The sequence below is a fragment of the Amaranthus tricolor genome, chromosome 12 (genome assembly GCF_026212465.1).
Source record: "Amaranthus tricolor cultivar Red isolate AtriRed21 chromosome 12, ASM2621246v1, whole genome shotgun sequence".
Lineage (NCBI taxonomy): Eukaryota > Viridiplantae > Streptophyta > Magnoliopsida > Caryophyllales > Amaranthaceae > Amaranthus > Amaranthus tricolor.
Genome location: NC_080058.1, coordinates 8,499,798 through 8,514,271, shown reverse-complemented (window position 1 = coordinate 8,514,271; position 14,474 = coordinate 8,499,798). Strand labels below are relative to the sequence as shown.

At 29.0% G+C, this 14,474-nt stretch overlaps 2 protein-coding genes across 2 annotated transcripts; both read left to right on the top strand.

Annotated features, from left to right (window-relative positions):
* Nucleotides 1-7,974: 7,974 nt before the first annotated feature.
* On the top strand, nt 7,975-9,553 carry LOC130828522 (rapid alkalinization factor-like). The gene is made up of 3 exons (XM_057694490.1): nt 7,975-8,278; nt 8,465-8,516; nt 9,508-9,553. The coding sequence occupies exons 1-3, from the start codon at nt 7,975-7,977 to the stop codon at nt 9,551-9,553; spliced, it is 402 nt and encodes a 133-aa protein (XP_057550473.1).
* Nucleotides 9,554-12,458: 2,905 nt separating this feature from the next.
* On the top strand, nt 12,459-13,141 carry LOC130828793 (rapid alkalinization factor-like). The gene has a single exon (XM_057694791.1). It carries the CDS (start codon nt 12,636-12,638, stop codon nt 12,990-12,992), a length of 357 nt encoding a protein of 118 aa, XP_057550774.1. The 5' UTR covers nt 12,459-12,635; the 3' UTR covers nt 12,993-13,141.
* Nucleotides 13,142-14,474: the final 1,333 nt, after the last annotated feature.

Below are 14,474 nucleotides of genomic sequence, written 5' to 3'. Positions count from 1 at the left end.
TGTTGTTGGGAATTCAGTGAAAGGTTGTATTATTCAGGGTAATTTTTCTTATAAATTATACTCCATACTATACCTAATTTAGCTCTGATTTAAAAATAATCAAATTTTAAATTAGGTAAATATTATCTATGATCAACTATCATCCACTAAAATAATTATATTTATCATGCCTCCTCAAAGGATGACACTTAAATTTTCCAACATTTTCATAGTACTGTATGATTTCATTCAATTAAATACATTAAATTTTAAATTAGTTATATAGAATTGCTACAAGAACATTATACTCCATACTATATCTCCTTTAGCTCTAATTTTAAAAATAATCAAATACTAAATTAGGTAAATATTGTCATGTAATCAAATATTATTCACTAAAATAATTACATTTGTCATGCCTTCTTAGAAGATGACACTTGAAATTTTCCAACATTTTGATAGTATTCTATGATTTAAAAATAATCAAATTCAAAATGAGGTAAATATTGTTGGTAATCAACTATCATCCACTGAAATAATTACATTTGTCATGTCTTCTTAAGGGATGACACTTGAAATTTTCCAACATTTTTATAATACTGTATCATTTCATTCAATTAAATATATCACATTTTAAATTAGTTATATAGAATTGCTATAATAAAATTATACTCCATAGTATACCTACTGCCTTAATTTTAAAAATAATCAAATTCTAAATTACGTAAATATTGTGATGTAATCAAATATTATTCACCCAAATAATTACATTTGTCATGACTCCTTAGAGGATGACACTTGGAATTTTCCAACATTTTATAGTATTATATAATATGATGATATAATGATATGATATTAGATAAGTTATATAGAATTCCTATAATAAAATATACTTCATACTATACCTAATTTATCTCTAATTTTAAAAATAATCAAATTCTAAATTAAATAATATTTTCATGTAATTAACTATTATCCACTAAAATAAGTACATTTATCATGCCTCCTTAGAGGATGGCACTTAAAATTTTTTTACCATTTTTATAGTATTATATGATATAATTCCAAAATAATTTTAAGAAAAGAGTATCTATGACGTCCCTTAGTTAGGAGCAATTTAATGATTTCAAGATTTACCTATTATAACCATGTTGTCAACATTTGTCTTTGCCACATGAATATTCCTCTACCTTTATAAGTTTACTAGTATAAAGCATGTGCAATGTACAAAGTTGTAAGTACAAAGATATGTATATTGTACGTGCAATTTTTTAGATTTTTATTGATATATTTTCAAAAATCATTAACGTGCGTGATAAAAAAATTCTAAAAGGCACTATTAGGTTTTTATTGACTGCAACAAAAACACTTTGCACAAAATATTGTCTAAAAAATTTAGAAAATTCTTTCCAATTGCAAAGATACTATTCAATAGAGTTGTTCAAAACAAACCCGACCCGAAAATTCAACCCGGAATCGAAAATTATCCGACCCGAAAAAATGTAAGTTTTTTAGGTTTACCGAACCGCAATTACCCGAACCGATACTTCACTCGAACCGTTTGATAACCGAAAAGGGAAAAATCGAACTCGAACTGCAACCGAATTTTATAACCGACATATAAACCTTAACCGATGTTACCCGAACTGAACAGTGATCGACCCGAGTCAAATCCGACCCGAATTATGCACGTAACCGAATGTAACTTGACTAAAATCGATTAAGATCGAACTGTTTTTAACCCGAACTGATACAAACCCGATCGATTATTAATCGAACTGTTTTTAACCCGAACTGATACAAACCCGAACCGATTGTAAATCGAACTGTTATAAATCCGAATCAAATTTTCACCTAATTTTAGCAAATTAAGTCCAATTTCAGTTTTCTAATAATACGGAAAAAAGGAAGAGCACAAGTTCTATACAGAAGAGATTGCATACAAAATACTGCTATATCTGATAAAACAATCGGTAATTATTTTTTGTAAGTAAATGAGCATACATCAATTAAAAACCTGACTATTAACTTATTTCGATATTGACCCGATCAATAGTTATCCGTAACAGATAACTACTCGAAAAATAAAGCTCGAACCCGATTTGTACCCGAAAAAACCGAACCAATTAGTAATCGATGACAACCCGAGACCGATTGACACTCGACACGAACTTCAACCGATACCGAACTGATGCTAACCCGATAGCTTGAATAACGATCTCTAACCGAACCGTGACTAACCGACTCGACCCGAGTGTGACCCGTTGTAACACACAGCCGAAAAATAACTGATCTGAAATGCAACCGAACCGAATAACACCCGTCCGAAACCGACCCGATCAACCGAATGAACACCTCTACTATTCAAGATACTATTCATTAGGCATATAATTTGCAAAAAGATTTGAAATATGTTCACATAGTGATAGCATCATTCTAATTAAGTTTATATAAAAGTTTATATAATTTTAAAAATCCTTTAATCTCAAATTATGTTATTTATCAAGTTAAAAATTATGTTTTGCTTCTAATAAAAGATTTTCAATGATATTGTTGTAATAAATTTTAAAATAGACTATTATTTTTAGATGTAATTTTAATTAAGGATCTACATTAAAATTTAATATCCAATAATTTTAATTCATGACAAATAGCTATGAGACTGTCATTTGTCATTTTACAATAAAATTATTAAATTGTATGACTTTCCTTTAAAATATTTTCATTTGTGAAAAGATTTGCTCTTTGATGAAATTAGGGATATTAATTCCTCTAATTCCATGTTTTCAAATTCTTCCTCCTTAAGAATTGTTACCTAATAAAAAAAATATCTCTGTCCAAATCTCTCTCCTTGTGTTCCTTCAATTTCTTCACTTAGAACATTGTGTTAGTGTTCATGACTCATGAGTTGCTCCGGTTCTCAAATCCTTTTTTAGTTTGTTTAAAGTGAAAGTGGCCTATCTTTAATTCCCATGTTGCAACTTCGTGTAATCTGATTCTACTACAAAAGCAATCCTATATCATTCTTATAACTACAAGACAAGATGATGCATATCATTTTTAATTGGCAAAAGCTAACAAGCACGACAATCGATAACCAAAATGTTAAGTTTAGGTTGGATTTATCGTGAATGTCAGTATATTAACGAGGTGACACGGGGTGCATACACTTCATAAACCAATGAGATATATATTATCCCCAAACCATATGGCAGTGGGGAGAAGAACTCTAATAACTTATGTGCAAACCATATTCAATTTGTCGATGTGGGATAAATCATCCCAACACCCCCCTCACATGCGAACCCCCGTCAAGTTTGCATGTGGGAGTAATCAATTAGGGTAGGAACGCCATTCTTTTTGAACCTACCACTCTTAATTTTTCATCGAACCATCGACTAAGATACCATGTTAAGTTTAAGTTGGACTTATTGTGAATGCCAGCATATTAACGGGGAGACACAATGTGCACACACTTCATAAGCCAAGGAGATATATATTATCCCAAACCATATAGCAATGAGAAGAAGGACTCTAATAATAACTTATAGAGTGTACACATCATGTTCAATTTGTCGATGTGGGATAAATCATCCCAACACAGAATAATATATTTGAAAGAATATTTGAAAATAAAAAAGATAGATATAGTTTAAATGTATAATATATTTTGACGTGTAATTTGGTCGCAAATTCTAAATTTTATACTTTTTTAGCTAATATAATTAATGTTTATATAATTAAAAATTTAATATATATTTAAGTTTACTATATAAAATTGATTTTATCCTTACTAACAAATGTTTCTTTTTAATTTTTCTTTTAATATTTTATTATAAATAGATTGTAGATATGGTTAACAACAATCAAAATAAAAATTTTAATTGCCTAAAATTTTCAACATTTGTGTTTTTTGATGGTAGCCCTATTTGACTAACATTCAAACATTGGTAGGGCTAACGAAGTCTTTTCCAGTTAAAGTAGGCCTACATCAAAAATCGGCACTAAACCCTATCATTTTTATGGTAATTATGGAAGAGATTTCTTAATCGATCTGGGAGACTGTATCGTGGTGCATGTTATGTCCTGATGATATTATCGTGTTATTAACAAAAACTATGGAGGAAGTTAATATAAATTGGAAGAGTGGAAGACAATTTTAGAAGGTAGAGGGTTGCACATAAGTCGTATGAATACAGAATAGTTGCGATGCGATTTTAGTGGGACATCACCAATAGGAGAGCCAGAGGTGACCAATAGTGAAGAAGTTCTAGCAAGTACAATTATGTTCAAGTATTTAGGATTGATTATTCAAAGTAACGGAGAATTGATGGAGATGTTATTCATTGAATACAAGCGGGTTCGCTCAAGTGGCAAATAGGCATTGGGGTACTTTGTGATAGAAAGTTTTCAAGTAGGTTAAAAGGTAAATTTTACGAGTTGCAATCAGGCCTGCTTTGTTGTATGTGACAGAATGTTAGCCAGTAAAGAAGACTATTGAATATAAAATGGAAGTTACAAAAATGCGTATGCTGAGGTGTATATAGATAGGATCAAGAATCAGAAGTTTAGAGAGATACTAGGGGTTACCCCTATTTTCTGCAAATATTCGTGAAAATAAACTGAGATGCTTTTGGCATGTGTAGAGAAAGACTTTTGACGCCCTCGTGAGGAGGATCAAAAGCATCATAGTGAAGGGTATGAAAAGTTGATGAAGACCTAAGAGAATGTGGGAGTAAAAATTAAGATTGACTTGCATGACCTACACCACTCCAAGGACCTGACCAGCAATAGGGGTAGTTGGAGGTGTCTTATCTATGTCTTAGACTACTGATACTTTTAAGCTTACCATTTGGTGTTATTGTTTTAGCCTTTTACTTTTTACACTGCATTTTTTATTCGTTTTTACCTAGTTTCTATTCTTTTCTTTCTTTTATGTATTTTATTTATTTATATGTTTTTGATTAATGAGGTTTTTTTTGAAAACTCATCTGTGGATCTTTCTCGAGCCAAGGGACTCTTTGGCTACACTATCTTTTATGGATTTGAGTTGCCGGCTTCCTTCCCTCCCCAAACCTTGATTATAGTTCATATGAGGGGGAACACTAAGTATGATGATGATGATGATGATGATGATGATGATATTCACTCTACGTTTAGCATTAAAAAAGTAGCTTAGGGTATCATCATCATCAACAACCCAATATCCCGCTCAAAACAGGATCAATTAAGAAAAAGTGACGAACAATCCATATTTATACCTCCTTTAAAGTTAGGACATGTTTGCTATTGTTTTTTTTTTTTCAATTTTTGCTTTTGTTTGTCAGTATTGAAAATCATTTTGTTTCAACTAAATATAACTAACTTTTTATTTATTATTGATATATATATATATATATATATATATATATATATATATATATATATATATATATATATATATGTATATATATATATATATATGTATATATATATATATATATGTATATATATATATATATATATATATATATGTATATATATATATATGTATATATATATATATATATATATATATATATATATATGTGTGTGTGTGTGTGTGTGTGTGTGTGTGTGTGTGTGTATATATATATATATATATATATATATATATATATATATATATATGTATATATATATATATATATATATATATATATATATATATATATATATGTATATATATATATGTATATATATATATGTATATAAATATATATATATATATAGATATATATATATATATATATATATATATATATATATATATATATATATATATATATATATATATATATATATATATATATATATATATATATATATATATATATATATATATATATATATATATATATATATATATATATATAGGGGTTCAAAAATTAGAAAAAACAAAAAATCAAAACCATACTCATCTGTCCTCTTTGATTTGCATCAAAGAGAAAGTGAGTAAGTTTTAAGAAAGTGGTAATAAATGAAGAAAGGAAATGAATTGTGTGGATGGAATTTAAAGGGAGTTAAAATGTATGGATGAGATTAAAAGAAAGTAGTAGGCCATTGTCTATAAATAGAAATAATGCAAGGTAAGTTGGACGGACAAAAATGGAAAATAATGCAAATTTAATGGGACGGAGAGAATACGGGCCATTAATTATGCAACAAAATCATCACATTTAACAGCAATTATTGCTAAATATACATGCATATATAAAACAATTAGGCGCCTAAAATAGTTGTCTGGGACATGGCCGCGCTCTCCTTTATAAGTATGAGTTGCCGCCGTCTTTCCCTCCCCAGACCATGTCCATAGTTTTTCTATGAGTGGGATACACTGGGTAGGATGATGATGATGATGGTTGTTTATTAGAGAAAAATAGGTCAAAATAAAAAAAAAAAAAAAAAAAAAAGCTATTATTAGTACTTAAAAAGTTAAAATTTCGATTGGCTTATAAGTCAGCTTAAAAGTCATTTTTACCAAATATGTTTAGATTGTTTAATCTACCAAAATACTAAAAGTTAAAAATCAACTAAAATAAAAAAATATTTGTCAAACACCTTACAATAAAAATAAACTAGTTGTATTAATTAATCCACAAGGCCGGGTTAACTTTTTTAAACATTTAATGAAATTCAAATCTACAAAAATCATTTTGAAGTTTGAATGCTTCATAGTTTGACTAAAACTTAACTCTTGTTTCTTTTTTAGAAGGTGGCTATTTATAATTGCATTTTTACTTCTACTAGTTCACCTCTCACAATCATGGGCAAAGGAAACGTAATTTTCAATTTAACATTTTAAATAAATACAATTTAACCTAAAGTAAACTCCTATAAACTTTTATGTCATACCACTAAGTTTAATTGACTTTGTAAAAACCTAAACCATCATTTTCTTCCTTTAAGTACAATTTGATGGTTGAAAGCTTCAAAATTATGCTTTCTTGATTATATTATTCTTTTAAAATATTAGTGATTTTTTTAATTTTACTAGAAAAAAATTAATTAATAAATTTATAGGCACACTAGACATAGCCCAAAAGTAATTATCAAAAACTACCACCATTTGGATAAAAATAGCTATGTATCAAGATTAAGTTGATGAGTTTCTAAAATATTAATGGTAGTTATATTTGGAGTTTAAACATATGGGTTTCCTTCATATTATACAAAACAATTGTGCATTAAACTTTTTCTACTAAAATTTTATGATTAATGATATTGAGTTTGGAGTTACGAGTATATATAGTCTGTCCTGGTTGTGTATATGAAGTTTTTGTTGGAAAGTTGGTGTTTCGGTATTAATCAGTATTAAATAACATGTGATTGAATTGTGTGACTAATATTAAAAAAATTATAATGTGTAAATGAGATTTAAAGAAAGCAGAAAAATTATTTTCAAATATGAAAATGAGAGAAACTTAAATTTTATTTCAGTTGGATAAAATATTTCTTTTTTCGAATAAAATTATAAGTCATAAGTTCAATAAAAATAAGATAAAATGAACGAAACGACCTAAAATAAAACATGTAATAAGTTTAACTGAGCCTGTATTTTCTGTCAAAAGACATCATATGATAACTAAGAGAGGACTACGGACATAACTTTTATTTTCCCATTTATTTTTGTTATTCTTATTTTTTTTACCAGAGAATTTAGTTAAAATAACACAAACTCTTCTTTTCCAAAAATTAATATCAATTTCTTGTCTAAAAAATAAAATCAATCTATCATATTTTTACAATAAAAAATATCTAGTAAGGCCAACAAGTTAGTGCTCAAGCATTACATGAAGACATGCAAGGCATATGAGAGCAACCTAATTCAACACAATATTTAACAATAAAATCTTCTTCATTACTATAAATCTCAAAACCACCAAAACAAATTTTCCTCTTAGCATAATTCACAGTATTTACAATACAAATCAACAAAATCACCCAAAAAAATTGATCATATATAGGTTTATGTTTATGGGAAATCCAAAATGTCTTCTTTTAATCCTAACCCTTGGTTTCCTAGCCGTGGGAATGCTGAACATTGATGCAAAGGGTGTTGACACGATGAAATATCTGACAATGACTAGGCCGATTTGTAGTGGGTCAATGGCCGAGTGCCTAGCAGGGGACGAGCTAGACGAGCTAGAATTCGTGCTCGACTCAGAGACAAATCGACGTATTCTAAAGTCTCAATCAAACTACATTAGCTATGGTGCAATGAACAAGAATAGAGTACCATGTTCAAGGCGTGGGGCTTCCTACTACAATTGCAAACCAGGTGCACAAGCCAACCCCTACAGCCGTGGGTGTAGCAATATTTCCCGTTGTAGAAGGGGCTAATATTTAGGAATATTAAATATTTAAAATTTCATCAGTAAGTTATCAGCTTTTAAAAATTTTATATTTAAAAAATTCGATTTTTATTCTATTTTTTGGTTTTAAAGTACTTTGTGATGTGTAACAGACAGATTTCTTAAAGGAAAAAGGATGTTGAAGTCCTTTAAACAAAAAATGATGTAAATATAGGATTTTTAAAAGCTGATGAGTTAAAAGTGAGATTTTTTTAAAATAATTACTTTATTTTAGTGTTTTTTTATTAATTTTTATTTTCAAAAAAATATATAAGTTTAATTATTGCAAATTTGCCATCATTGTCTTATCTTTAACTCCTACAAATCTATATGTGTCATTTTATATTTACCACTTTAATTTGCTTTGTGGGTTTGGTGTATATCTTGGTCATTTTCATCTGGAAGTTTTATGTGAGTTTTTGATGGATATGTGCATTTTTAATTTGACTTTTTTGGTTAAAAATGAATAATTAAATTTAATTTGGAGAAAAGAAAAGATGTTGATGGATTGGTTGTTGATGGGTAGTATTGACATTGTTGATTTCTACTTGTTGGGCACCTAATGTGTATTATTGTTGTTGTTTAGACTTGCTTTTCATTTTCTTGGTATTTTTATTTTATAAAAAGATAATTCAACAACTTTAGATTGACTCTAACTTTATTCTCCAACCCATTGTCTATGGCAGATGTTAGATTATTCCTTAGAAGTTGGTAGGTTGGATTATTATTATAATTATAATAAAGGTAAAAGGCTCTTCATAAATAAATTAATGAAGTAATAAGCAGATTAGCATATAATCATAAAACCTGTTTAGTTGTTGGTATTAAACAGTAGTAATAAAATTATTTGTAGCGTGAAATTTTATGAAATGTGGCGTCTCATCCATATGGTAATGAAACAATTTGATAATACAAATTTTTTTTTGTTCACGAACTTTTATTACCACTTAATATTACATTTCTAAATGTTAATGTATTGGAATAAATTTTGTGACGAAAAGGAGATGATATGAGTACATCAAGCATTGTTGAAAAATATTCACATGTGATCTCACATCGAAAAATTAAAGAGAGGCTGACTAACATATATACTTGCTGGGCTACTCCTCCTAATACCAATTGGTTTTAGATGACACCTCATTGGGTTTATGTGTAGCCAACCATCTTCTTATGCAGATCTTATTGTGTACAAGCTAGTTTAATTTATCAAGCATGACCATATATGTTGTGAAGACATTTTCCTACCAAAATCACCCTAATTTATCGTTACAAATCACAATTCTCATTATTTTACACCAGCCACTAAAAAAAAACTTGATTAGATTGGTTTAGGAATGGTTATTTCATTTTGGTTGAGGTTACTCTTTCAACTCTAGACTAAATCATCAAATGTTGGACTTTAACTACCTAATTTAGGCTCAAATAAGTTTTCGAGAATAAACGAAATAAGCATTAACTTAAGACCCCTATTTTTTTAACCGGTTCGTATATATATATTTTTTTTATATATTTTAGATTTTTAGTATTATAGTTATTCAAAAAAAAAAGTTAACAATAAAAGTATTTTGATAGAAATTTTTTAAAAGTTAATTGTTTCTCAATCATTTTCATTATTATAAACTTAATCTATTGTTTTGCTATATAACTTTGTAAATCCATGTTTAAAGCTTTGCATGTGACTTAATTTCGCAGTCTATTTTCGCAATCTATTTATTTAATTTGTCTTTTATAGATTTTTCGATAATATATTGTTATTGGTATCGCTTCATGTTTTCCAATCGACCCTCTTAAATTTTAATTTCTGCTTTGTCCATATTTGAAATGCAGCCATGTAAAATTTGATTCAACAGAAAAAAAGAACCATGCAATATAGGAGTAATTTTTAGTATAAATATTGTTTTTGATAATTATCAAAATAACAATTTAATTTTCTTATATTTATCAAGAATTGAAGAGATGAGATTTCGAATATGACTATATGTTATTGTCATATGTATATATTTATGATTCTTACAATTTTAAAATGTCGTTTAATATTTAAAGAAAGTAATATAAATCGATATTTGAGAAATTCCACCTCATAGATTTTTTTAGTACATTGTGTCAAAGTTGAATTTTTTTTTGTGTTAATTAAACAAAAAGTTGTATTTTTTTTTATTTAAATTGGTGGCAAAAGTTGGGTTTTTTTTCTCCAGCTAAGTTTAATGTAATAAATTTAGTTCAGTATATTTAATTTAATTATTAGTTTTGAGAAAAGGTCCCACATTTGAATTTGAATTTTTCAATTTACTCAAGGCTATACCTTGTCGAGTTTTAATCCCTCAAGGATTGCATGACTAATGCATTGAGAAGTTCAAATTTGAATTCTTCAAATTTAATTTCCTCAAACTTGATTGTAGATATCTTAATTAAAAGTTTAAAACTACTTGTTGAAAGTAAAAAATTGAGTGTAATGTTTTATTTTATTTTAATATATTCATTTAATATATTTCATTTCTTATTTAATAATTTTAAGTGAAATTTAATTGTTGATTAGCTTAGTAAGTGTAAGTCTAAGTTGTCTGTTTATCGTTTTACATGATCTAGAAGTCCTCAGTAATTAGGAAGATAAGTGAAACTTCTTCACAAATTGCTTCGAGAAATTTTATAACTCTTCTTAAAGTGTGTTATAAGCTCATAAGTAAACTTAAATAATAACAAGTTGCGGAGATTAAAATCCTTAGAGTTAGATAACTCTAGGCGGTAATTAGCCACAAGTAGGTAAACTTTATAAACAAAAAAAATTATTTTGTCTACTTTTTCCTTCGCACTTATATTCTATTTTACTTAAAGTTCCTAAATTACAAAGGTAATCAAAATCTTGACAAACAATTTGAAAAAAATCATTGCTTTATTCAACCCCCTTCTTAAGTATTCATTCCATAACTGAATGAACGATTCTTCATCCAATATATAGATTGTTAATATTGAAAAATCAATAACAAACAATGAAGTTTAACAAAAATAGAAACCAATCAGCTTATTGAAGCATGTATAGATTTAGAGTCATTAATACAATATCTGGCACAAGTTAAGGTTTAGAGGGAAGAGGGTAGTGGACATATCATACCCTTGCCCCTTTTAAGAAGAGGGTTAGGAGAAATATGCATACTCAATTTATCCCTAAAAATATAGTTTCCCGCAAAGAGTAGGGACACATGACACATAACACACCTAACACATGCAACTTCTAATATACATTAAAACTGTAATTGAACCATGATAGCAAAAGCAAATAAAAGACAAAAAAGTAAATAAATAACTAAATAGTTATGGAAAAAAAAAACTAGACAAAAACTATCAAAAGTCTAAAATACGGATACGACGCCTCAAACTACTTTTATCTCTAATCGGCAACTGAGAGAAGCGCAACTCTTGAAAGTCAATTTGTATTTGCTCCTCTCACGTTCTTTTGAGTTTACTCCGACTTCACTTACCCTTCACTATAAGTCTTTCCACCATTTTCAACTGAATATGTGAAGTCTTCCTCTTTACATGTTCAACTTCTTACGGCCCGTTTGGTAGGTGGTAATAAACGCCGGTAATGAAAATGAAAAAATAGTGTAATTTTGGTTGAAAAATCTCTTGGTTACCTTGTTGGTCATGCTTGTCCAACTTCAAACATCTGATTTTCTTTATAAAAATCATTTCAATGCATTACCATTGGAAGAGCTAGTATTAGGTGTTAATGAAAATTTGTAAACAAAAAATCCTTTTTGTGATCAAAGTTTCATTACCATGAGAATGATTTGAAATTTTTATTAAAATTTTACACTATAAAATATTCTTATGACCACCATTTAATACAAAACAACGATTAACGTTTTACTAGTCAATCAATCCCTCTCGTAATTCCTTAGCCAACTTCAAACTATCTTAGCTAATGATGGATTTGTGTAAGCAGCATCTCTAGGTGTCCCACACTAAATTTAAATAAATACTACTATTAATTGTAATACGCGCAAAATTAGTAGGAGTAGTTAAATGGACCAACTTTCCACTAACCACCTCACCCAGAAAAAAACAAAATGGTAAACTCCGTAAATACGCGTAAAACTCAACCCCATTATCGCTACTTATATTACCCTTCTTGTCTTCTTCACCCAAACTAGCCGTTCCCACTTCCCAGCTGTCCAAACAAACCCTCATTTTAGAGAGAGAAAATCTCTCAAACCCCCATTTTTCCATACTCATAATCCAAAGAGAAAACAATCACACTGAACAAATCAAAATTAAATCAGTAACATGGCCGACACTAGAAAACTGTTCACAATCATATCCGTAGGATTATTCCTCGCTTTAATCTCAGCCGTTGATGCTGGTGGTGATTTTGATCCAACGGTGATGGGTCTATTCAGTTCTGGATCTGGCTGCAAAGGTACAGTTGGTGAGTGTTTGGGTGGAGAAGAAGAGTTCGAGCTGGATTCTGAAAGTCACAGGCGTATTTTAGCAACAAGCAACTATATCAGCTATGCTGCGCTTAACAGGAATAGAGTCCCATGTTCAAGGCGTGGGGCCTCCTACTATAACTGCCGTCCAGGTGCTCAGGCTAATCCTTACTCTCGTGGTTGCAGTGCTATCACTCGCTGTGCAAGACGCTAGAAAAAATATATTTTTTTATTTCATTTTATATTTCCCCACTTCTTAATTTTCTCAAAAAAAAGGAAAGTGTAATTTTATGTTATTAATTTTAATTTTGTGATTTGGGGTTTGTTTGGTATACATGGATAAATGCAAGAGAAATTTGAAGATGGGATCTTGTTGATTATTGATTGTCAATCTTTTTTTTGGGTGTGTATCATATGAGTATCATTTAGCCAATTTTTTTAATTTTAATTTGGGTCTTCCTCATAACCCATAATAATGATAATAATTTTATGTATAAATTTCATGACTAAATGGGATTTATTTTGTTAGTTGTAATTTTTGTGCTTTTTTGGTTTATTTGATTTGATGAATTATTTTTCCACAATAAGATTTGGTGGTATTGAATGTGTGATAGGAAATGAATGGTTCTAAATAATTCTAATTATTATCAATTTTTTTTAATTTTTTGCATTGAATTATTATTTATTGGTAAATTAGTATAGTGCTTGAAATTAGACATTGACTTGTGGGTAATGGGTATGAAAGGGTCTTTAGTATTTTAATGAAAATTTGAATTGATAGCATTAGCTACTTTCCTTGCCTTGTATTGAAAGGAGGAAAAGTTGGAGCAAGTTAAGAATATGAAAATAAAGTGGGAAAGCTTGTAAGTGTGAACAGGGAAAAAATCTTTGATCTTTTCAGATTTTTCTCAGTTTTCCAAATGATGCTCTCCTGGAATCATTCATTTGCTTTTGTTGTGGCCTTGTGGGTTGTTGTAAAGGTAGGAAGATTCTTGAGCCTTTAGCAATTGATCCCACTAATTAAGGAGTTTATTCATCAATTAAGCATCCTATAATTGAGTAGAAAAAACTATAAAAGACTTGAAATTGGGTAATGCTTTGTTCATTTTTGGGTACAATTTTTCATTGGAGTGGATTTTGGTTGAGTTGATTTTTTCGACATGGTATTAGAACCTCACATATTCTTTTTCAGACGACCTGATCATGAGACGTTTCCTATACATGGTTTGAATAGCCCGATATTAACATATGAGCTGCTTGTTTTGAGGTTGTCTTACCGAGATACGTTCTCACAAGAGTAGCTCTTGAAACTTAGAAGCCAACATGATGGTATTTCACCCCTCATTTTCAATAGGAATATTGAACGCCAAGTACGATGAGGGTTTATCCTCACATGAGGAGACTTGACAATAATTTATTAATCAAATCAGTTTAAGCTTTTAGTTAAGTAGGTTCTTTGATGCACCTTATAAGAAATTTTAGCATAAGATATCAACAAAAGTAAGGAATAGTTTGGGAGAAACAATGAGCATAAATGAAGGGAAATCTTAACAAATTAGTTCCCAGTTTTCTGGATTTCGGGTTACCATATAGAAGTTTAGTAGATTTTATTGTTATTCCTAATTATAGGTTAGTTTTGCTGGATTTTTAACTTGATTATCCAAGGTTCTAATCTAATCTCTATAGTTAGCAAATA